General features: G+C 52.2%; 1 protein-coding gene across 1 annotated transcript in view; it reads right to left on the bottom strand.

The window, feature by feature from the left end:
* The window catches only part of NOS1 (nitric oxide synthase 1), a 37870-nt gene extending 13771 nt beyond the window's left edge, over positions 1–24099 (bottom strand). Inside the window, exons 1-12 of the mRNA XM_010213575.2 lie at positions 23300–24099; positions 13564–13693; positions 8660–8797; positions 8059–8204; positions 7557–7719; positions 6449–6540; positions 5552–5693; positions 4604–4743; positions 4163–4337; positions 2852–2953; positions 1670–1864; positions 477–562 (exon numbers count right to left, since the gene is read on the bottom strand). Of these exons, the coding sequence (XP_010211877.2) occupies positions 477–562; positions 1670–1864; positions 2852–2953; positions 4163–4337; positions 4604–4743; positions 5552–5693; positions 6449–6540; positions 7557–7719; positions 8059–8204; positions 8660–8797; positions 13564–13693; positions 23300–24027 (2237 nt within the window). The 5' untranslated portion in view covers positions 24028–24099. The remainder of the gene's footprint in view (positions 1–476; positions 563–1669; positions 1865–2851; positions 2954–4162; positions 4338–4603; positions 4744–5551; positions 5694–6448; positions 6541–7556; positions 7720–8058; positions 8205–8659; positions 8798–13563; positions 13694–23299) is intronic.
* Positions 24100–24601: the final 502 nt, after the last annotated feature.

Raw genomic sequence — 24601 nt, 5'->3', positions numbered from 1 at the left:
GAGACAGTGGAAAATAAAGGCAAGAGTTTGATCTTGCTTGTGGCACCATTGCCACGCACAGCAGTGAGGATCTCTTTGCCCCAGGAGACTGTAAAAGGAGAAGCAGGTGATATAATCCAAAGGAGCGAGCCAGCCACTCCTGAGCTTTGAAGACCACCTGACTGGAGAGCGATACATCTTAGGAACAGAGACTACATGCAATATTCAGTATACATCAGCCCCCATCCACCCATCCTTTAAAGGCCTGCTGGGGTTTTCAAAGGGCTTCTGTTTGAATGCCCCTTTGAATGTTCCCCTGAACATCCCTCTTTTCAACCAAAGACTTCAGCAGCCTCAGATCCACACTCACAACTCATCACGCAGGAGTTTGCAGACATCCTTAGGGCAGCACTGCCAAGCAGGACAGCCAGTGAAGCTGCCCCCAACCAGGACCAGCCATGGCACTCCAGGGCTTCTCCGAGTCCCCTGGCACTTACTTTGCTAGCTTCTTAAAGCCAATGGCCCTCTTCTTGGTAGGCGTCCCGTTGACCCCTTTCCAGACGTGAGTGTTCCAAGGGTCCGGCTAGGAGAGAGAAGAGCAGCAGTGCTCAGCTCTTGGAGAAATGCTGTATCCATGGTGCTCAGCACCAAATCCCCCTGCTCCTGGGTGGGAGGATTTTCTGGCCTCAGACACTATTCACAGCTTTGGATCCTCGGACCTCACAGGTCTCTTGGGATAAATGAGCATTTAAGTATGCCTAGACTCTTGCAGTATAATCAAATGTTGCTGGCTCATAGCAGTGTCTGGTCAAATACCCCCTCAGCTCTAAAATGAGCATTAATAAACAACAAGCAGAAACAAAAGAGGCACTGCTAGAAAAGGGAGAAAATGGAAACACATCCTTGCCCCCCCAAACCAAATCCCTTTTCTTCAGAGACTCTTTGGGAAGGGGGGTCAGCTGAAGAAAGAAATGAGTGCACAGAAGCTAATTCTGTGCTCTTACAGGCTGCTGTCTGTAATCAGGGCCAGGAATCATCGGGGTTCCTGGTGGACTGATTATAAAAATGAACAGACTGCTCTGTTTTCTGATTGTTCCTTAAGGGCTCTTGATTAAAGGTCACATTGTGTGAAAAACCACCAGAGCAGGGATGTTTGGTTAATGAGGGTGTGTTTGCTTAGGGCCCTTTTTCCCATGCTCTGAAGTGTTAAATATTCCAGCAGCGTGATGTCAGCCCGCGGCTTGTCGTGTTGAGCAGGAGCCCCTGGTGAACTTGTTGGAGCCCCAAGCTGGTGAGAGTCATCTGCTCAAATCTGCAGGGTGGAGAGTGCAGGGAGTGGGGGCTGCCGGGGCATTTCCCACTTACCAACCCAAGAGCAAAATTAGGCACATCCAGAAGGAGGAGCTCTGCTTTGCCTGCTTGAGCCAAGGGTGCAAACTAAGGACTAAGGTGTCCCATGCTCTGGTGGAGGGGCAGAAGGGAGAATGGAGTTCTGGTTATTACACCAAATTAGGGAGATCCTCAGTTAGACATGTCCATGGATTCACTGACTCAAGGGACAGTTGTGGAAGTGAGGGGTTAGGCAATTTCCTTCTCCTTGCTGCATTACCCAGTTCCTCCAGGTCGTACTCTGCCCTTGGTTATACCTCTGGGCATGCAGCGCTGCAGTAAGGCAGAGTGCAGACAGTACCTGGTACTCAAAGGATGGAGTGAGGCGGTAGTTGAGCATCTCTTGATGGAAAACAGGGGTGATGCTGCCAGACATTGGGGGAACAATCCACACCCAGTCAGCGGGACAGCCCCCACGGCACCGATACTCGTTCTCCATGTGCTTGATAAAGGACTCTGTGGCTGAATGGTGATCCACAATGGTCACCTTGTCACTCTGGTGGAGGGAAGAGATCCAAGAATAGCCAGTTAATACTCCAGACCAAAAGCCAAACACTTCATCTGGGAGGACTATGGCCAGGAAGCAGAGCTCTGGATAAAAGTGTACATCAAGCATTAAATGTAGCAGGCATAAATGCCACACATGACCACTGGCTAGAAGCCCAAAGCTGAGGAATGCTGACCAGCAGTCTTCCAGAAGGACCTTGTAGAGTGCAATTGAGGGCGGCCCTCATATTTCATCTTTTTTTATTTTATTTATTTTTTTAATATTTAGAAGTATTTGACCCCAAAGCGCCTCACTCCCACGGTGCTACAGGACTGTGCCATTGAAAATGGGCACACGGTGGCTACTGCTACCGTCTTTCCAAAGAACACAGTCATTGAGCAATGCCTTTTTCTACAGCTGAGAAGCAGCCGCTGGTCTTCCTGAGTGGACATGCTGTGGGATGGGTGTCCCTCCTGTTCTTGGTCATGAGCTGAGCAAGGACCAAGGTGGCACAAACAGGTTGGAGCTGCTGCTCAGCCCCTTTGGGCTTTCCTGTCTTGCAGATCTCAAGGATCCAGCTCTGGAAAGGACTTCCACCCTCTGGAGATGCGTTGCCAAGGACCCGTTCTACTACTCAGCCTTACGACTCAGTGCAAATCTGGGGAGAGCCTGCGGAAGATTTTTGGTTCAAAACTGCCGATTCCTGTCTCGGACGGCGCACAAGGGCTGGATCCCGTGCCCTGGGGGCACTCCCTCAGCACTGGCAGTGCTCAGGCTGTGGTAGTGCCGTCTTTGCAACATCCAGGGCACAGAGATTATTAAATTTCACTGCAGGCTCCTGGAACAGCCTGAAATTAGGAAGGCATAGCACAATTTTAGCTGAGTGTATCAGTAGCCACTATTGTCCTTGGCGGATATCTCCATACCTCTCCTATCCACTCCCTGTATCCCTGAACCCTCACCCAAGCACTGCAGTGAGTCCTGCAGCTTGGATACCTGGAAGCTGTACAGGACAGCGATGTTGATCTCCACCAAAGCTTGGTCCTTCCACAGCGAGGAGGTTTTCCTCATATCCAAATTCATCTTCTTGGCCACTTGCTGTAACAAAACATGATAGAAGGACTGAAGATCTCTGACTGAGGACTGAGAAACCTAAAGGAATTAGCTGTGTTCATCCAAGGCACCCAGAAGACTCAATCCAGCACCCTTGCAATGAATGGCAGATGGTTTTGTCTTCCTCTAAGATGTGGTCCTGTTTCTTCCTTTCCAGGACTGGAGCAAGACAAGCAAGACAAGCTTCTCCCTCCTCCAGCTTTCCCACAGGCTGCTGGAAAGGGACATATAAAGCCACTGCTCTTTGAGGAGAGGAGAGGAGAGGAGAGGAGAGGAGAGGAGAGGAGAGGAGAGGAGAGGAGAGGAGAGGAGAGGAGAGGAGAGGAGAGGAGAGGAGAGGAGAGGAGCCTGGTCCTGGGAGAAGATGGTAACACAGGTGTTGGGAGGAACAGGCCTTGCCATCACATCCCATGCCTGACTGCAGCAGCTCTCAAACTCCATTACTTCTCAGCCCTTTTCTTCCACCTAGAGTTCATCTCCCACACAGTTCCACATGTGCATGTGTACATAAACACACACACTTGTTCTGAGTCCTCTGGTTTCCAGGTGAGCTCTCAAATGACTCGAGAAGGATGTGCCCTCTCTGAGTGACACAGCATGTTCCTCAAGAAGGGAAAAGAGCCGAGTGAGATTCACCTTGAGTTTTGTGCTGCCAATTGTGAGATTTGGACTTTTCCTTTCCTCTTCCATCTACAGAGCCAGTGTCTCAGCACAGCTTGGCCTCATCTCTGACTCACACAGTCAGGGAATTCCCAAGCCACAGAAAAGCTTCTGGCTGTTTCTCCCAGATGGGCCAGGCGGGGGGCCCCATGGATGGACAACTCTCTGAGGAGGCGCTGAGAGCCTTGGCACCAAGCAAGCACACAGAAGTCACAGGTTGCCAGCTAACCAGGTGCCTGCTGACCCATATGATGCCTTCATAGGTCTTGGGGATCCTTAATAGGCATCAGCTTTGTAATGCTTAGTACCAGCTGGTCCCAAAGGACACAGCAAAACTTGCCAGCACCGTAGCCACATTGGCTACGGAAGAACATAACTGCTTTTCAGTGGCTCCCTGAATGAAGACTTGCATGTCCTGCACTCTCCCACCTCAGGTAAAACCGTCCCAAGATCCTGTCCTGCTCCCCAGTAGCTTCATGTATACCCTATGTACCGTGAGAAATGCCTGGCCTGCCACAAGGAGCAGGGAATTACCTCCAGGATGTTGTAGCGAGAGTTGTCACAGTAATCTCGGACCCCAATCTCTGTGCCCATGTACCAGCCGCTGAAGGGACAGGCAGAAAACTCCAAGCCACCGATCTCGAGGAGCATGTTGGAAACGGCAGGCAAGCCGTACCACTTCAGGCCCAGGTCCTTAAACCATTCAAACCTGCCAGGACACAACAGGGTCAGGCAAGCAGCCAAACCTCCCCTGCCAAATGCAGACAGGGCAATGGAGGAGCCTGCTCTGCTGTGAGCTGCCCAACCCAAGGAGGCACAAGCAGAATGGTCTGTGGAGGTGAAATCTGTGGAGGAAAAACCTTCATGAGGGGCTGCTGTGAGGAGGGTAGGACACCAGGAGCGTTTCAGAGCAAGGAAGCCAGAGGAACCCCCTCCTGAACCCCTTGAGAAGTCTGGGGGCTTTCTCTGACTTACTTGGGGTGCCGAATGGGCACTTCCAGCACGAGCTCTGGGGGGATTTCAAAGAGCTCTGGATCGTTGCCGTTGGCTTGGAGGAGCAGCGGCAGGATATCGAAGCGCCCATACGGTGCCTTCCACCCTTGCTGGATGCAGATCTAAGGACAAAAGGAAGCTGGAGTTAGAAGTCCCAGCAGATCACCTGCCCTTCGGAGATCGCCCGGCAGCCTCTCCTAACAGCGTCTCTGCTGAGCCCTGACGGTTGAGGAAAGTTCTCCACCCAAAGGAGCTACGACAGAGGCTGCCTGGCACAGCCCACCCATGGCCACACTAAGGGGTGCCCAGGGGAACTGCAGTGAAAGTGAGCCCAGAGCAAAAATCCCAGCAAGGATCATGGGTCTGGAAAAGCGGCTTACAGTTTTTGTGCCTAGATGAAGAAGGGAGGCTGAGAGGGCAAGAAAAGTGGAAAAGAGCATTATCACAAGGCACATCTCTCATTTCTGATTCCCACTGGCCTAGGTCAGTGATGGGCACAAATGTCCTCTAGCAACAGTCCCCTTAACACTGCTACCCTTCCCCTTCTCCCAAAGGGAAAATAACACCAGAAGTCTTCTAGTAAAGCTATGGTCAATTCCTGCATGTGTCGGAACAGCTTTTACTCCAGGGAAAAGAGTTAGGTCTCCCTTGCCTGGCACTGCAGTGGACCTGACCAGCCCCGCCTGACCCGGCATGAGCCTGTCCCATGCGCAGAGCGCCCGTTTGCCCTCCTGGCTGCTGGGCCAGGTCTGGGAGGAATCTGCCGTGCAAGAGCAACATGGCATGGCCATCCCCGTGTTACACGGGCTGGAAGGCAGCACAGTCCCGTGTAATGCTCCGTCTTATTTGGCACCCCAGCAAGGTCGGAGCTGCTGCACTTCCCCCGGCCGCGCGCCGGCGGTGCCCAGAACAGATGTCACAGCCACCTACCTCTGTCAGCTCCGCGTTTGCTGGGTCTCCCAGGATAGTCCCGTCGGGCTGCTTGTAGCCAGCGTAGCGGATGAGCTGGGCGTTCCAGATGCGGAAGTCGTGCTTGCTGTCTGTCCGCTGCGGGAATATAGTGATAGCGGATCTGCAAGGAAGAGCAGCTCTGTGAGCGCTGGGGCAATCAGATGAGCATGGGGCAGCGGGTGTCAAAGAAACGGAGAAGAAATGTCATGGGGGAAATGTGCAGCCCCTGCCTGCCCTCCACGCGCGCCCCAGGCCCTCTGTGCCCGGCACAAGCCCCAGAATCCAAGGCAGGGTGTTTCCCTGTCTCCTGACAGCAGGGAGACACACCTGGGCATCTGCATGGAGAGGGTTTGTTCCTGTTTGACCACTGCAAGCAAAATTGGCTTCCTGTTCTGAGGTGGGGAATGGACTGAGAGAAAGACTTTGGAGAAGGACACAGTACTGAAGGTTAGGGCCATTTACTCTATTCCCTTCACTGGAAGAAATCTCAGCCAGGTATCCTCCAGCTCTGGAATTTGGGGAATTTCCAGCAATTCATCTCTGCACAGGTTGTTTACAGATGTGTTTCAGAGAGATCTGGGGTAAAGCCCATGCTCTACTTTTCATGCAGAAGGAAGGAGCAAGTGGAGGAAGGGCCAAATAATTAGAAAATCTGGAATTTTTTTGATCCCAAGGAGAGCAAGAACAGAGATATGATTGCGCCAGCAGGACACCTTCTCCCTGGTATCAGAGCCCTCTCATGCTCCCCAGGACGGCTGCCAGCTACAAGCTGTGCAGTTACAACTGGAGGAGACAAAGTCAGCATGGAGAAGAGCTGGGCTGGCACACATGCACAGGCCCTGAGATTTAAACCCTGATCTCTCCCGGACGGCTCACCTGAGGTTCCCCTTGTTGGTGGCATATTTGATGTGGTTGCAGATGTAATTGAACATCCCATGGGCTGTGGTGCAGTCTCGGGCATCAAACACCTGAAAGAGCGGAGGGAGGATCATGCTCCAGAGCATAAGGCAAAGCCAAGCAGAACAGCAGCTACAGCGTCATGTGCTCACTGCCATTTTAATATGGGGACATCTAATATTGTTGCCTCTTGTGCCCTGGAGAGCTGATTCATCAGCTTTAGCAAGAACGGCCCCAGGCCGGTGCTTTCTCCCCACTGCTGTTTCTGACTCACCCGCCAGTAGTTTTGGCTTCTGTTGTTTGTCACTCATAGATCAAAACTCAAAACTGAACTAGGAGAGGCGTAAGCCAGATCTGAGGGACTCGGAGAGGATGGGAATGCCAGGAAGCAGAGCAGCTGAAGGAGGCTGTAAGACAGCTTCTTGCAGAAGTTACTTTCCCCCAGAGTTTAAACTAGCACTAGCCAAACGGAATAGGAGAACAGAAGAGATGAGGACTCTGCGAGCGAAGGAGGCCCAGGCTCTTGGTCGCAGTGTTGGCAATTCCCTGCTCAGAGCAGCCGCAAGAATGGCTCAGCATTGAGCTATGCTCTTGTTACAAAGTGACATGTCATCTCCGTACCAAGAAAATCCAAATTCCACCAAAGATGGCAAATCCAGATCCTACCTGTGTGCTCCTGGCTCAGTTAAAAGGGCATTGAGCCAAATCCTGTCCTGCCTTAGCCACTCTGTACCGAAGATGAGTGTGTCCTGCCGCCTCTTGCTCAGCAGAGCTGCAGTTCTGGAGGCAGCATGTGGGATATTGAAACAGTGTCTGATTTGGGAACATGGTTTTGGAGTGCCAGCTTCCAGCTGGCCGGGTTTCAGACACAGACACCTCTGCTGCGCCTTCCCCCACAGATGCTTTTACAGATTCATCTCCCTCCCCAGCCTCTGCACCTCCAAAGTCTTTGGGGAGAGCTTGGCTGCTCTGGGTTTTCATCACCCACAGCAGTACCCGTGCTGTGCTTCCCTGCCTATGTGGAGAGCAAGAATTGCCTTTCCAAAACTCCAGGGAATCCTTTGCTGGGCGATCTGCCAGCCCTTACCTGCAGCTTGGACCACTGAATCCTGCCCACACAGCGGGCAGCATTTCTCCAGGCATGCTTTGCTCCATAGATGAGCTCTGTGTCCCGCAGCTGATACGTGTCTGTGGCTTCAATCTCCTTGGTCACTTCCTCCAGCCTTTCCATGTGAGCCTTGGAGCCAGATCTGCATGTGTGGGGGAAGGAGAAGACACCAGTCACCAGCCGGGGCGCGGAGGGCAGAGGCTCCTGTTTCTTTCTTGCGTGTGTGCAACACGCTCCCACACATGTGCACAGCCACCCATGTGGGTGTTCAGCTAACACAGGACCAAACGCAAACAGGAGAGGTCAGCCGCTTGCCCTGAGGCATAGGACAAACACCGTGAACTCCACCGAAGAATCAGCTACACCTCCAACACCAAAGTCTCACCCTGCCATGACTTGCAAGAACGAAAGATGAGATAACTCGTTATATCTTAGCATGAGCAATAGCCAGGGATGGTGACTTTCTCCAGCCAGTGCTTACCTCTTTATGGAGGAGTAGTACTGGTCGATGAAGTCCTTCGCCAAAATGAGCAGCTCCTCTTTTGTTCTGATATCTTCTGACTTGCGGACATGCTGGCTGGGGGTCATTACCGAGCCCATGCAGATCTGCTCAGTGCATGCAGTAGCCTGGTGGGGACAAAAGGTGGGTCTTGGGCTTCTGAATCACCATGAGCTGAAGCTGGTGGCATTTTGACAAATGGGGACATTTCCAGTTTATTTGTTTTCACACCTTTAAACAATGCTTTTAAGCTCAAACCTGTATAGTCATCTCTTAGCCCACCCAATGCAGACTGGGTGGTCCCCACAGCTCCCTTCTGATCTCAGCCATTCTGTGAATTGTGGCTCACCAGATTCCTGCCACAGTCTGGCACGATGTCACCTGCTTTTCCTCATTCCTTCCAGATGAATTTCCCTCTCACTCAGCTTAGTGCACCGGCATCCAGAGGTTTGACATTCAGGTACCACAGCAACCATGAAATTTGGTCTACATGAGTATATTGAGGCCAACCCATCTCGGAAACACTGCAATCCACTCAGTTAGGGGCAGACAATTCTCGTCCAGTGCTTTCAGATCTACTCACCATTGCTGTCTTGAGGTGCAGGGTATCGTGAAGTACGGAGCCTGTTTCCCAGTTTTTGATTTTGACAAAGCGCGGGCATTTGGAAGGGCTCCCATTCACCGTGTTCTTTGTTGGGGACTGCCGCCCTGATGGTGCTGGCTGGACAACAGTGAAGACCAGCACAAGGTTAATATTGGTCAGTGGAATCACAGGAGGAAGACAGGTCATAGCCACAAGCACATCTTGGCTTAGTGGATTTCTCCTGTGGATGCTTGTGCTTAAATCCTAATGCTAATACAGTGACACAAGGATGTGCATGATCCTAGAGATCTCATTTGAGATCCTGTATTGGAGCAATCAACTCTGCTTTTGGGAAGTTAACCCGTATACTGCACAGCGAAATCTGGAGGAAAGAAGTGTTGCAGGAACAGAGACAGAAATGACTTTGGACGATCTTAAGCTCAGGTTTCGCAGTGCAAGACATACCTCTCTAAAACATATATTAAATAGATCTTCTTACAGAGCGTCACCTGCTCAGGTTTTACTTGTGCCAAGGCCTGCCTCGCTGATATGAGCCCTCCAAGAGCTGATCTTTCCTCCAAGCAGTCCAAACCTGTGTCTCCGATATCACCTCCGGAAGGAGGTAGGAGTGAGTGAGGATGGATAAAGTGTGCAAGAGGAAAGGCTATTGAATTATGCATCATTGGATTACTTCAGTCACAGCTCTGCATCTCCAACCCTCCCTGATATCTATGTCAGGGTGCGCTCGTCTGGCACATCGTGAATTATATCTCGACATTAGGAGCCTGCTCAGCCAGCAAAGAGCTTATAACGAGAGACCCTGACTGCGTGTTTTGCTTCCAAAAACATCCGTGTATTTGCTCATGTTTTCAAATACAATATTTAGTATTTGCACCATAACCCTTGCTCACTCCAGGCACTTGAGACACTTAAAGAGAAGCCTGTATCTACCAGTGTATTCTGTGACAGCGGCCTCCCCACTAGCCCTGGGAACAGAGATGTTTCTTCGGGGAAGTAGTTCTTATAGTTGGGTGTGTTTCAATCACTGCAGCTATGAAGGAATTGCTGGAGGTTTCAAGCAGAAACCCAAACCCAGACCAGACCATCCTGTCAAAACCTACTGAAATTTGGTGCCACTTAAATGCTTGGCATCTCTGCAGAGACTCTGTGGGCTTGTGGTCGGATTTGATATACACTTTCTCTGTGAACCTTGCAGCTTCTGTCCCATTCTGATTTATCTGGAAGTTAAAAAAAAAAAAAAGGGGGAAAGAAAAGAAAAACAAACCCCACAAAAACGGCCCTTGTCTCAGCATATGTTTTATGATTCACTTTGAGGTTCACACTCCTTTTCGGCAGAGCTGGAGGAAGCTATCACTCTGGGCTCATGGGCTGGCAGCACAGGTAAATTTGGCCTTACAGTCTCATTCACTGAAAGACTAACTGGAAATGCAGCATCCCACGGCAGAAGAAGCTCTTCTTCCTGGACAAGCAGCCTTGCAGACACCACTGCATTGCTCTGGTGGCAATAATGGTGGCAATAATAATATTACTGCCCAAGTTGGCTTTTTACCCTGTGTTAACCTGTGCACTGTACGCTTGGAGCAAGCAAACACTCGCTGTATGCGGTTGCTGGATGCCTTTTGAGAAGACCAAAAGATCTTCTCCAAGCTGCTCCTTTTCCTTTCCTTCTTTTCCATGCAGGCTGCTGGGAAGTTTGTGTCATTCCTGGAAGAGGGCCATGATGAAGCAGCCTGCGGTGATGCCAGCGGGGCTGGGAGAGCTGAGGTGCCGCCAGCTCCGAGCAGCAGCCACCGGCCTGGCAGCTGCAGCAGCTGCGAGGAACGCGGTGCCTGGAAGAGGACGGGGAAGCTCCAGGTGTGCGTGTGTGTTTGCCGCTCCCGGGGGGCGTATCTGAAGCCAAACGTTACCCCGGTCCTGCTGGGGAGGTGATATGAGACCCTTTCATGCTTTAGGCATCTGCAAGACTAGTGACTCAAGAGTGGGACAAGGGGAGATGAGCGGCACACGTTACGTGAGCGTTGCAGGATGGTGCTTATTGCCAGCACACAGCTTGTGTGAGCAGGGATGCGCCTTCTTGGGTCCCCAAAGGAGCCTCCTGCTTTTAACACACTCAAGGGGACTTTACAGCTCCTCAGCCGCCTTCTCCTCGCCTCCTGGCCAGGCTTTGGGGCATCCTGCAAGGACGGCACCTACAGCCCCGCTGGGCAGCATCGACTCCGGGGAAAAGCAGACTTGGAGCATTTTCCCAGGTCGCAGACGTATTAGCCTGCTGACATTTCCTCCCAGACTGCATTAGCTGTGCTAGTTGAAAACATATTTTCCTCTCGTTACAAAGCTGTAAATCATCCCTACAAGGCAGGAGCTGAGCTGACTCCCTTCGCCTGCCGGCGCGTGCCCCCGTGATCACGGCACGGTTCCCCACAAAACAATCTGTACAGGCTGAAATATGGCTCACACCCGACCCCTGAGGGGTCTGGTGAAGTCACAGCACGTGTCTGTCGGAAAGGTTTGGGGCCAGGTGAGCAGCTCTGCTGGGAGAAAAATGCACCGCATGATTTTGCAAAAAAAAAAACAAAGGCGAGAAGAGGCACCCAGGCCCACCTGGGCTCCAAGCAGCCTCTTGCAACACCCCGGAGCGTTCTCCCCTTGGAGGTGATACCCCGAACACTGCTTCAAGAACAACAGACATAAAAAGCTCATACATAAAAAGCTCGCTACCACTGCTGTGTTAAGGACCGATTAACTACCTTTTGTAAAAAGCTCAGTGAAACCATTCATGGTGACAATAGCTGCTTCTTCCCCAAAGCGCAGCTAGCCCAGCTCGCCTCCGCACGCCCTCCCTACGACACTAACTAGCCTGCATCCCCGGAAAACCGCCATCTCTGGGAGGTGGTTTTGGAGGCGTTTTGGGGGGGTTTTGGAGGGTTTTGGAGAGGCCGCGGCTGCCCTGACCACAGGCGAACCAGGGGAGTGGGGACGGTGGCTGCAGCCTGGAGAGCGCAGGGAGGAGAAAAACCCCTGAACTGCCTCCAGCGCAGGAGGCATAGTGATCTGGGGATAAGAAGGATAAAAAGAAAGCCTGCATCTAATAAAAGGAAAGAACAAAAATGAGTTTAATAGCAGCTTAAGACTGGGGATTTTAGCAGCCCTAACATGGAGGGAAATTAAGCTCTGAACACAGAAGGTTATAAAGTGCTTAGAGTAACAGACACACACACACGCAAGGAGCTTAGCAAAGAAGGCAGAAAGACAGGCTCTTTACACAGCCAGGGGAAAGGGACCGGAGTGTCACCTGTCCTTGGGTGAGATGCACTTGTGATAGCTGCCACTGCACATTAGGAAGGACACGGAGCTGCCCAGGGATGTCTCTGTGGCGGCCGAGTGGAGCGCGCTGCAGCTCTCGGACGCACCTGGATGCTTGGCATGTGTGGACATACGACACAACCCATGGAGGATGGAAATCGCTCTGAACCGAGCACGCAGCGTGCATCTGACACCGAGATTATCCCGGCCTCCCTGGGGGGTCAGGTCTCCAGGACAGCGTGGGGTGACCCCTGTCACAAGCTTCGCCGCAGGGCCCCGGCCAGCGCGATCCTCTCCCTGCCTTGCTCACAGGGTCATCATACGCAATAGTGGCACGTCCCCTCGCCTCCCTTTTTCCGTGCTTGCATCTCATCTGAGTCTGGAAAATCTTCGGAAAAGGCAAAACACCAAGACCAGCTGCCGCACATGACTGGGGCATTGATGCCAGGCTCAGTATGTGGGTGCCACTCTCAATATATAGGGCCACACATGGTTGTGGCCCTAGCAAGTACAGCAGATCTGTCCTGCAGGCAGCAGGTTGATGAGGAGGGTTGGTGCTGTACCTTGCTGGGAGCCAGGAGGAGGCACTGGCCCGGCCCTTGCAGTGCTGCCCTTTCCACCGAGAAAGCTCCTTAGCTTCCTTCTTGGACGTCTTTGTGTGACCAATAATCTGCTTTTTTCCCCCTCCTTTGGAAAATATTCCACACTAGGTCACCCTGAGAAATTCGGTGGGGAGAGGCAAGGTGAGCAGATGCTCCCAGGACTGGTACCCCACAGTCCTGCCCCTGCTGCTGCCTAGTCCCATCTGGGAGACATGTGTGGCCGAAGGGCCTTGGCCACGTGGAGGTAACATCATGTTTTCCCCGAGGAGATCCTTCTGGCCTGGCAGGGACCGCCTCGCTTCTCTGGCTTCGCTACAAACAGGGAGTTAATCCACGTTTGGCAGGGAAGCCTGTGAATTTACGCTCGCGGAGAGCGCGGAGATGAAAAGGCACCGTGCAACGTATTAGCTAAAGTGCTCTATTGAATTACCTTCGCACAAATCAAAACAAGCTTAACCACAGCACTCGGCTTTTCGCCGTGGGAAGTGACGGCAATCCCGAGGGATGGTTTCCGAGAACGACTGTGCTGCTCCCGCTCTCCCTGCCGCGCTCCTGACCTTGCTGCAGCCCCTGCTCCCTCCCAGCGCGGCCAAGGGGAATTTGGCTTGTGGCCCAAAGCGGTTCTGTGCCCCCAGTTGCACTGGGGAGCCCGTTGGGAGATGGTGCTGGGGATGGGAGTGTGGTGCCTTTGGGCCGGATTCCGTGCACTGGGATCACAGCTCTGCCGAGGAGCCACCTCCTCATCCCTACTCACCAGGACCAACTCCGGACTGGGCTGCGGTGGGAGCCTTGCAGCAGCCACTGAGTTACTCCGTGCTGGATGCCGTCTTGCCTGGTGCTGAGCTCCCTCCTGCCCCTTGAAATCGGAGGCCCCACGGCAGCAAAGGGGCTCCCTGAGCGCTGCCCATGATGGGAGACCCACAGGATGGTTCTCCCTCTGCCAGGCCCCGTCCTGAGCACAGCCGCGATGGCTCTTACCTGCTCGGCTTCGGAGTAGGGGTTGTTGAGGACCACGGGCGCATCGCTCTTTCCCCACAGGTCGCCAACGACGCGGTCACTCTCCATCCGAGCAGGCAGTGTCTGGGGCTTGTGTTCCCCTTCTCTGAAACTGAAGGGTTAGACACTGCGTGGGTGAGCGGGCGGTGGAGCGGGGCTGGCGCTGTGCGCAGAGCGGCTCCGGCGGGCTCCGCTCCAGCCAGCGCTCGCTCCGGACTCGCTCGTGCCGCTTCGCGCGGGAGCGAGAAGTTCAGCGTCGCACCCAGGGAGAGGGAGGCACCACTCTGTACTGGCCAAGGCAATGAATCACCTTCCAAGAGGGCAACCAAAACACAATGGACATTTTCCCAGAGAAAACAGCGTAGGGCCTTAAAAAACCAGGAAAGCAGTGCTCTGTGTTGGCTGTGGGACTGAAGCCCAGCACCCAAAGCCCATGTCAGCCCTTAGCATCCACCACCTGCACCCATGGGCTTGCAGCCTGGGCCCTCTTCCCTCTGCAAAGCGAGTCCAAAGAGCCCCTGCACCTGCGACAGCACCGAGCTGGAGGCAAGAAGAGGAGCTCGCACGTTTATCTACAAAGCCTCATGGCAAAACCAGCCAGGTTTGCAGAGTGCGGCTTGTGTTTATGAGTGGAGGAGAGGAAAAAAACCCAAGAAAATAGAGGTGGCTCCCGGGAGGCAGAGACAGCTCGCTCTCCTCTTCCTGACCTTTACCGATGCTGTAAATGCCTCTGCAGGCAAGAGATTTAACCCAGGTGAATCTGTTCGAGCAAACAGAGCGCTTGCTTACACAAAGCTCGGTACATTTGGGAGGTTGGTGGAACAAGGACATCTCCAGCACCGGCTATGAGTGCTTGGAACTGACATCACTCACAAATCCACCCTGCGGCCAGACCCGCCGCGCCAGCGCCCAAGGGACCGTGCCGAGGGCCCCGGCGCCGGCCAGATCCAGGTGGGAGCTTCCCAGCTCCACGGGATGCACTGCGTGGGGCTGCGGCGGCCACCAGCACAGCCTCCCTGAGCGCTGCCTTTGCCCTTGCTCAACAGACCGTTGAGCTAATGGGCTCTGGCAATTATTTTGCTCCTGCTGTCAGTTGTTAAAAGTCTTCCAGATGCCCACTAAAGTCAGTAATGAGCCTTCCCATTAGCAGCGGCAGGCTTTGGGCACTGCCCAAAGGACGACGCTCGCGCTCAAGCCATAATTCACGCCAACACGATGCTCTTGAAACAGTCTCTGTGAGACGCACACAGACATATGTATGAATTCGGATTCACCACCCACCTCGCCTCCAGCCCCTATCTTTGGGTACAGCTTAGGCAAAATATTTCATTTAAAGGCAGTTTCCCTTTGTTCTAGCTTTTCAGTGAATTTTCAGTGTTTACTGAGCAATATTCAGCTGCCAAGATGTTACAGTAGGCTCCTGGATGTCTTCCAAACTCTGCATGCCTTTGGGTGAGAGAGGCCAGCTCGGTGCAAGAACGGAGACATCAGTGCAATGGGTGTAGCTTTTTATTGGAATTACTCTCTTCTGTTACTCAGGGGAGTTACTAAATGGTTTTCCTTGGAAAAACAAGTGTTTTCCCTTGACTGCTGTACTCTGGGTGAGGTGAAACACCTTGTGGAGGAGGAAGGGAGGATTGTGTCTTGCATACAAAGCCCTAAGGTTTTCTGCATCTTTTTTTAACCTCCCTCAGGCTTTTCAACAGCCTTTGGGCAGAACTGTCCTATGGATGTGCAGGTCACCCAGCAGCAGCATAAGAATCCAGACACAAACACAAAATCCAAAAGGATATGGGAGAAATCCCTCAGGTTTACCCTCTGAGAGGGGAGCTGCAGGAGAGGAACCTCCTGGGGGATCACAGTATCTCTCCAAGAGCATGGGGACACTTGGCCAGGCAGATCCCACCATGGCAGATATTCCACAGGCTCCTTGAAAATGACAGGGAGCAGGTGCCTGGTGTGACCCGCTGCTTCCAGGAAGGTGTTTGTGAGCCCATCTAAATGGGCATCTGCAGAGTGATGGAATCTCAGAGAGGAATCAATCAACTGGCAGCAGCCGCAGCTGGAGGACGTGGCTAGAAAGCTGCACACGTAATCTCATGTCTGCACACCAGTACGGCCATAAACGCCGGTACCTGTGCCAATGGCACGGAAAAAGAGCAGATGCTTGAATTAAGTCATTGCTGTCGTTGGCTGCCTTGTGCATTACAAGCAGGCTGAAGCTGCTGGGTGGAGGTGGGTCCTGCTCCTGCTTGCTGGCCTCGAGGCTCATCCCACAGTGAGCCTCGTCATCCTGAGGAGCAGGGAGGCATTAGTGGCTGGATGCTCCAGAGCAAGGGCTCTGCATCCTGCTGCGTGTTTGCAGCCGGGGCAGAAATGGGCTGCTCATTGCTGTTCTGACTTGGCAGCCTTATGGCTATGTGCAAGGGAGCAAGGTGCTGCCCCTGCCTTTGCTCCCTGCGCTTAGAGCAGCCAAGTGTAGCTGCATCGAAACCATTAGACAGAAGCTGCGGTTATGTCTCCGGCACCGGTGCTGTCACTTGGACTCTGTGCAGAGTTAGCTAAGGAGGCTAGATGTTACGGAGACATCCGTCCTTAGAAGAGCGGCTGCTGTGTGCTCCATGGGCTGTGCAGGATCAGACTTTGGGAGAGAGGATTGAAGCTATAGATTCATCCTAGTCAGAGCCAAGATAGGGGAAAAAATCAATTGCTTAACTCTACAAGTATTACCTGCACTTTCCTTGGATTCACCTTGCTTGTGATCCTAAACAGAACGTGACCAAGGCTGATCAAAATCACCACATTCAGCACCTGCAGCAAAGGTGCAGCCAAAGCAGTCCCTTCTGCTGCAAAGGGCAGAGAGAGCTTCCTTAGACTTGGCTGACATCAGCCTTCGGAGAAATCCTCTCCGCTTACTTCCAATCCCGATCGAGCACCTTTCAAGAACTGGAACAAATCCTGAAGATCTTGTCCTCCAAGACACCTATTTTGCTGAATGGTTAATATCACTCTCCTAAATGCCAAATCCAAGATTGAAAGTTCTCCTTTCTGGCCTAGATCCCACTCCCAGATCTATTGAATGCTATTTCAGCATTAGCAAATTCTCTTGGATCCGGAGCAGGTTTTTGAGATGGGAGCAAAGCTTAGGCCTTTAGTTTTCAAGGCAATTTTCTTTCTGAAGAAAAGCAGGCAGAGTCCTGCCATCCCCCGCTCTTGCAGCGGCACTGGCTTTGCTGCCTCACCTCCGAAAGAGCATCTGGCTGCTTGGGAAAATGAGAGGCACCACCGCTCTCTTTTGACTAATCTGATGATGTTGCAGTGCTCAGAGTGATGAAGCAGAAGGAAAGTTGCTGAGACAGGCCTTTGAGAATTTTCTCCAAAGCCTTTCCAAACGAAAGGAAAAAAAGGCATTAACAAAAGTTTGTTATTTCGCTCCTTTGAATTTGCTTGTGAGAAGGATCTCTCTCATTTCCCACACAGAGATGAGAGGTACAACTAGCTCCAGCAGTCCCCAGAGGCCAATTTGGATGAACTGCTGAGGACTTGGAAGCCTGCACACCTGGAGGCTCTCATGCTGTGACGCTGCTTGCAGTGCCCAGTGTTGGCACTGCAAGGCTGGGAGGCTGCTGGAGAGGAAGGTCTCCTTGTCCTGATAGCTGAGAAGCCTCCACCAGACACTGGGGCTTGCCCGTCACACATGCACACACTGTTTGCTCTGAGCTGCCAGTGAAAAATACCTTCTTTTTTCCTCATCCTGATTTGCCCTTGGGGACTGCTGCAAGGTTGTCCTACTAGAGCACCACATGCTGCTTCCTCCTGCTGAGCTAAATGGCTCTTCTTCGTCTTTTTCTGGTGCTTGGAAATCCTTGGAAAACCCATTTCAGCCTCAGAGGTTAATGTTTCTCTGTTATTGTGCCCCTGGGGTACAATAGCTGTCTGCAATGTTGAAAAACTTGCTGGCTATGAACCCCCTGCTTCATTGCTGGAGGACTAAGGCAGGACCCACAAGGTTATGGGGAGAGCCCAGAGAAGGGATCCACATTACGTGTCTGCATGGAGCAGGGCCTGGGATCTGCAGAGAGCAGGACGGGCTGGGAACAGAGCTCGGAAAGAAGCAGGGACGTCACAAACAGCCGAAGGAAAAACTTCAGGAGGCAGAAAGCACTTGTTGGAGATGGAGTGGGGCCAGCTTGCCCGTGCAGCACGCTCCGAGCAGAGCAGGCGACGGCAGAACGATCAAAGCAGGCGAGTACTTCCCAAATGAGAAGGGAAAGTCTGCACAGTGCCGAAAGAAGAGGACGCAGGCGTCACTAATGAGCACATAGTGCGGCAGGAGAAGAGGGTCCCACGCTCTTGGGAGGCTGGGGACACCTCTTGGCTGTGCCAAGAGCTGGGATTAGGAGCTAATGAGCTAAGCAGGTTGTGCAGAGCTGGTTCTGAGAGGTCATATGGTGAAACGCAAGGCTGCTAAATGCCACGTATGGCTTGTGAACAACGAAGACGTGGGGACACCTCCCTGTGCTCTGACCATCGTGGAATCCCACCAAATCCATTTGGAAATGAGAGGTGCTGCACAGGCAAGCACGGGACTCCCGATGGTGGAGCCCATAGAACTGGGGTGTGCTCTGGGTGCTCCCCAAAATTCTAGGGGCCCTGGGTGCACCAGGGCCACTGTGAGCTTGCTGTCACCCTTCTATGATCTTGAGGTGCTGCCCTGCTCTCATGATCCCATGAGAGAAAGCCACGTACCTCTGGTGTGGGCTTGGACTCACCTTCACCTGGAGCTGACAACCCACCCAGCACTGGGGACACCCCTTGTGCTGGCTGCCAGGGAGAACGTGAACCATCTTGGTGCAGGTCAAGAATGATGAGAACAGCATGGGGAAGACTGTCACGGGGGTGGCCCATAAGGACAAGGAAAGGGCAAGAAGGGTCATGGTACCCCATCTGCGGCTTAACCATAGAGGCCTGATACATACATTCAATTTTTAGTTCTTTACTATGCTTTTGAGCTTTGCTGTACTTGCAGGTTGTCTGGTTAGTGTTGTCTAGCAAGACTCATATGTGTAGAACCACTTTGGCCCAATAAACCTTTGTGCTTAACAAAGAACGATCTCTCGACTGCCACCTGTACTGGAATCCAAAAGATTCCTGGATACCCCTTTAGTGGCACATGGATTCAGACAGTTTCAGGTGCTCCCTGTCCCTTTCTAGTCATGCCTTTCTGAACACAAGGAGTGTCCAGAGGATTTCAGCCTCAGCATCTTGTTTCAGCGAGGTATACAAAGTTAAATGCAATTCAGGTCTCTCAGGAAAGTGTGGGCTCACTCATGGGCTTTGAGACAGTCTGCTGGGGATCAAGTCCTGGAAGAAGAGGTATTCCAGGCATTTCAAGGAGCACCACAACACAGAGGGCTGCGCTCACATTTGGTGCAGTGAGAGAGAAGGCAAAGGACTTCCAAGCTCTAAGAGGGGGAATGTGGAGTTTTGTTCAAGCATTGCCCTGAAAATTGCTCCTGCGGTTGGGAATTTGCATGGCAGCAGGTAGGGAGCAGGCATGCCACCAGCCACACTGCCACTCTAGTGCCCCTACATTTACCCCTCTGTGTACCAGAGGCATCTCAAAGAAAATGGGCAATACCAGACCAAATAACCTTGCAGCTTGCTGAACAGAATTGGGAGCGCAGCCAGGAAGGAGAGGTGAATATCCCAAGCTCTGGTAGCTCTCCATCCTGCTGGACCAGCCTTTTAGGGCCCAAACACCGCAATATCCTCCAAGTAGCAGTGGGCCTCAGAGGGACAGGGCATAAACACGACACCCTGCAAGAAGGACCTTGAACACCCTCTCCTGGGAGAGTGATCAAAGAGATTCTGGCTGTGTGCAGGCACCAAACGCCCCTCCAGATTAGATGGACGTAGTCAGAGTGACGAGGAGGACGAATCTGCAGAGGGAGAAGGGGAGTGAGGGGAGGGTTATTCACTGTCAAAGCTTCCTGCTTCAACATTCTGCAGAATGAAATAACATGATAGTTTCAGGGAACCTTTTCATTTCAGAGGTTTTAAAGTTTTGTGTCCAAGTACATAATAATGAAGACATCAGAAATGCAAATGAAATGTTTTGAGCAACACAAAGAGATTTTGGCGGCGGCGAAGGAGGTGGGAGGAAGAGAATTTTCTCTTAGAGAACTGCAAAATTATGGGGTTTGTTCCAGTGCAGGATGGAGCCTGAAACCTTGAAACCCTTCATAAAACAGAATTCCTGCTCTCAGCACAGTTCTCCCTCTTAGGGCTGCTGATTCTGCTTTTTGGACCTAAACTGCCATGTTTCGATCATATTGTTCATGTTATGGAATAGACCCAAGAAGAAAAATAAATACTGGCAACTTGAGGCGGGAGGAGAGAGGGGAGATGGGACATGACAATCTCCTGAGAGCCTAGAGGGAAAAAGAGACCAACAGACCTAGGTTAGCTGGCAATGAGTGAATCAAACTCTATTTTTATTTTCTAGCCCTAGGTGAGCCTCATAGGAGAGATGACAGTTCTCATCATACCTTGCTCCCCCATTCCCATGCTCCATGCTTTTGTGACCAACTTCATCGCAGGTGTGATGCCCCCAAGCGGATGTTTGACCATGGCTTCAGCCTATCCCATGGGCATGGGACACATGCACAGGGAACCTTGTGATCCAAGGGGCTAGAAAATATCAGGGGGCAAATGCCAGGTGATTTCAGAAGCTGCCCAGACTGTGCAGGCCATGGGTGGAGGAGATGAAATTAGACCGATAGGTTTTTTTCAGTACAATCTTAACAGCTTCCAATTTTCCTTATATGTAACATTAGAGACATGGGCTGGAATCCCAGAGCATTGGATGTAGTTTGAATTACTTTGGGCAAAGCGATCTTGAACAATAGGGGAATAACAGGCTTGTACCAATCCTTTTTGCCCTAGGAAATCTGTCAAAGCCCTGCGGGCAGGACCAGCTTTGACAGAGCACAGCTGGCTCTGGAGGTCAGGGAGCAGGACCAGCAACCCCAAGGCCAGCATCTTCTGCTGGATTGATGGTCAAGTGACATCCAGAGCTCAACCTTGAGAGAAGTGACAGTCACTTTAGACCCTTCTGGTATTTAGGTAGCCCTCTATTCCCCATTTGACTAATGTGAGCATTGCTTGATTTCTCTAGCCTGAAGAAGTCATGTTCTAAGACAGTAGAGCTGCATCAATCAGAAAAGTGTTACTTGTATTTTTGGACATTTCTTTGGCATCTATCAACACAGTATCCAGAGTTAGGTACAGAGTTTGGTCCTGCGGACCAAAAAAAATTCTCTTTGTAGAAAACCTCTACGATGCCCCGTCTCTCGCTGAGACCGAGCAGAGGAAATGAATCATCCTCAGCACATCGCAGGATGGAGGAGAGGGCTGGGGAGCGCCCGTCAGCCTGCAGAGCAGCTCCCCGCAGCTTCCCCCTCGGCGTACGGATGTCCTTTCCCTCTTCTCTGCTAAAGCCCAGGCCCTCTCTCTCCTACCAAGTCCTACCACAAATGCAAAGCTGCAGCTTTTTCCTCAAGTGGAGGACTGAAGACTGATTTTGACTGAAAAGTGGATTTTCAGGCTCAAAGTGCTACTTTCTTTTTTAATGGATTTTGAAAAATAAACAAATCTTGAGGTTTGATGAAGTATTCAATCTGCCAATATGGCTCGAGGTTCATTAAATTTTGCTGTTTCAGTGAAGTCAAACTGTTTTGATTTCATTTCTTTAAGAATATATGAGATACTCAAAAGAAAAGCTACATTTTTCTTCCTTCTGCTGCTAGAACAGAATTTCTTAGGAGACTCTCCAGCTGATGATGTGGGACAGGGACATGGGCAAACACGCACTGAAGGATGAGGCAGTACCTTGCATCACCTGCCCCGCGCCCTGGGCTTCACTGGGCAGCGACACATCCCCCCGACCCGTCACGACTGCACATCCCCTCCACCAGAGCAGACTGCAAAGCCGCAGATTAACAAAATAATTTATTTTTTCCCACCCAATCCACTGTAGAGACCAAAATATTCTCAAAAAGCAGCCAGATGCCAAGGTTTGAGGGTGTTCGCTGCAGGCAGGTGATGGCAGGGGTGATTGTCCCTGAGCTCATCCTGTCCCCTCTTCCCCAGATATCCGCTATCAGCTCCCGGCTCCGAACCGAGCAGATTTTTCCCCAGCTCAGTTTGGCTCTCCTAGCAAGCTTGGAGTAACCCTATCCTCCTCGCAAAAACTGCACTGTTTGAGAGGATGGTGAAACAACAGCACGGAAACATTCAGCTGGGGAAAAAAAGTCAATAAACATGAAGTAACATGAAGCCTGGGTGTTAGTGTCTAATGGAAGCAACCAAGAATGTGGTTTGCGGTCGCAGTGTTCCTGGCTGGGAATCCAGCCCATGGCAGCATCCAGCCAGGGATCAGCTCCACAGCAGCCCATGCATCTGGCTTTCCCCTCTCGCTGCCTCTGATAAGAAAAGAGCACTTTTTGCCCTGAGGGAATGGGCATCTCCCAGACAAGCAGGCGCAGCAAGGAACCTGGAAGTCACCTATCTCACCGTCACTACAACTCGACTAGCAAAGCCTCACAAAGAAAATGGGTTTTTATCTTCAGTCACTAGATTATGACTGCAACAACCCCGACACAACTCCTAACATGCCTGGGGACATGGTGAAAAGCAAGAGGAAAAGGCCAAGGACCATTGCTAATATATTGCCAGGAAGGAAGGGTGGGGACATGCAAAACGTAACTACCAAAAAGACCCTTGCAAAGCATGACGGCCCACAGGGAGATGCTTTGGCTTGGAGGGATGGTGTCACTCCATGGGCGTATCCCAGGGGAACAGCAATCAGAGGATGATCAGAGAGGCAGTCCCACATGCACAGCCTCTTGCAGGAACCGATATCACAGCATGAGCCTCTTGCTCTTGTTCTCTCCAGCATAACTTCACCCTCTGCAAGGCCATGGGGCAGATATCCATGTGGGCTGCACCCTCCCTGCACACACATATGGAAATGATTAACTCAGCCTAGAAGCAGCAGAAGGGGAGAACGTGCAGCTCTGCCACTGCAAGACTGGTGCCTCTGAGCTCCTTGGATGCGGATCCATCCTCCCCCTTCCGTAAGTGCCAACAACCGGAGCAGCCAAGGTATATCCCACTGCCCTTTGCGGACAATTGGAGCCAGATTGGGCTTGTCTCCGTCCACCGAAGCCTGATTATGAAACACCCCTGAGTTCTGCTTTCAATGCCCCTTTCTCTGGGGAACGCCGTACTCGGTCGTGCTGACATTCCTCCGCCCATCTGGGCAGCAGATTTTAACTGGGGAGCTCCCAAAGAGAGCACCAAGGGCAGCCAGTACTGTGAGTCTCACTTGGCAAAGGGGGAAGCTGAGTCATGAGGTTTTTGCCAAAATGTCCTGCAAACAGGTCCCGGAGCACAGAAAGAGGCAAATCTGAGGCCAGGCTGTCATTCCTGCATCACACTGTTACAGTGTTACTCTTGCTATCTCTCTCCAATTTCCATGCTTACATCTTTCTCCCTTTCTTCCATCAACCACTCCCAATATTTCATTCATTTCCACCACCCACCTTTTTTTGTATCCTCTCCCATATCTGAGGTGGCAACAGTGCCACTTTAGATAGCCATAAACTTCGCCAAAAAGTAAAAACAAACAAAAAAAAAGTATTTAGGGACCTACCAGTCCACCTGGACTTCTATATCTCTTGTCTCTACCTTGAAGGGTGCATCTCCATCACTGTTCTTACTGCTGCTCTTCAGGAGATCCAAGACAGGCTCGATTTCTTTGAGCAGTTCATTTTCTTCCACGCCACCATTGAGGCAAAAGTGACCACAAGCACTGTCCTTCCCCTGCTCAGTGTCCTGCCCTTTCATGTCAGGAACGACACCGTTAACGTGGACCAAGGGCTCTGCTTCCCGTTTGTCATCTCTGGTCCACAGGGAGCCCATGGTGCGACTGGCTCCTGATAGCGGCTGCTCTTTGCTGCACAGGTTTGCGTTGGACAAGTCAACTGCTTTCGAGCTCGGGCACAAGGGCCTGGTTACACGGACAGTTTTTGGTGTCCCATCTCCAGCAAAAGTGGTCTCCAGATGAGTGGTGAAGCCCTCGGGGCCCCGCAGGATGAGGACCACGTAGGTCTCGGAGGCGATGCTTCTCAGTATCTCCAGCGCGGTCTCATAGCTCATGTCCACCAGGGGCCTGCCATTGACAGCTAAAATGATGTCCCCAGCCTGGATGAGGCCGCTCTGCTCCGCAGCTCCTCCGCGGATCAGGTCGGAGATGATGATGGGTGGCTTGTTGACGCGCTCCTTCACCAGGAAGCCGAGACCCCCGACCTTGCGCTTGAAGAGCCTCACTGAGATGACATTGGGCTGTATCTGCTGCACGCTGAACACATGCTCCTCCATGGCAGTCCTCTAGCCTGCGGGTGAGGGCCTCGAGACCTGTTGAGCACAGAGAAACTCAGTGCCCAGAGCTCACCAGCTGAGAAGCTTATCTGACCGATGATGCGCTGGGCTGGGGAAAGGGGAATGAAACTCGGCTCACTGCAAAACTCCTCTGGCCTTTGGGTCTGGGCTGATGTTTCGCAGCATGTTCACTCGTGCCTCTCTCTCCCAACGCAGAGCGCCCGGGGACAGTGGGAACGCGTTGCTAGAGGGAAGCCAGCCCAGGAGCAGCGGGCACAGGGCTGGGCATCGCGCGGGCGAGCGGGGCTGGCCGGGCTGCAGGGCAGCTTCACGTCAGGCTCTGCTCCTGCCCAGGGCAGGGGGGTGCGCGAGGTTTCCTGGCATCACAGATATCCCCCAGGCTACTTCTCAGGCTTCAAATGGACTGGGAGCTTCTTTATCTAGAAAGCAGGAAAGAAACAAACAAACAAAAAAAAAACAGGAAAAGAAAGAAGTGACACTGGGCGGGTGCAAGTACAGGCTCTGCATGCCACAGTCACCCACGTGCCTCAGCCAGTCCACGCAGGTGTCACCC

Source organism: Tinamus guttatus, unplaced genomic scaffold (genome assembly GCF_059628265.1).
Source record: "Tinamus guttatus ecotype Peru unplaced genomic scaffold, ASM5962826v1 Tinamus_guttatus_pri_ptg000628l, whole genome shotgun sequence".
In the NCBI taxonomy this organism is placed as follows: Eukaryota; Metazoa; Chordata; class Aves; order Tinamiformes; family Tinamidae; genus Tinamus; species Tinamus guttatus.
Note: the sequence above shows the minus strand (reverse complement) of the source record. Positions and strands in the feature narration are given on the sequence as shown.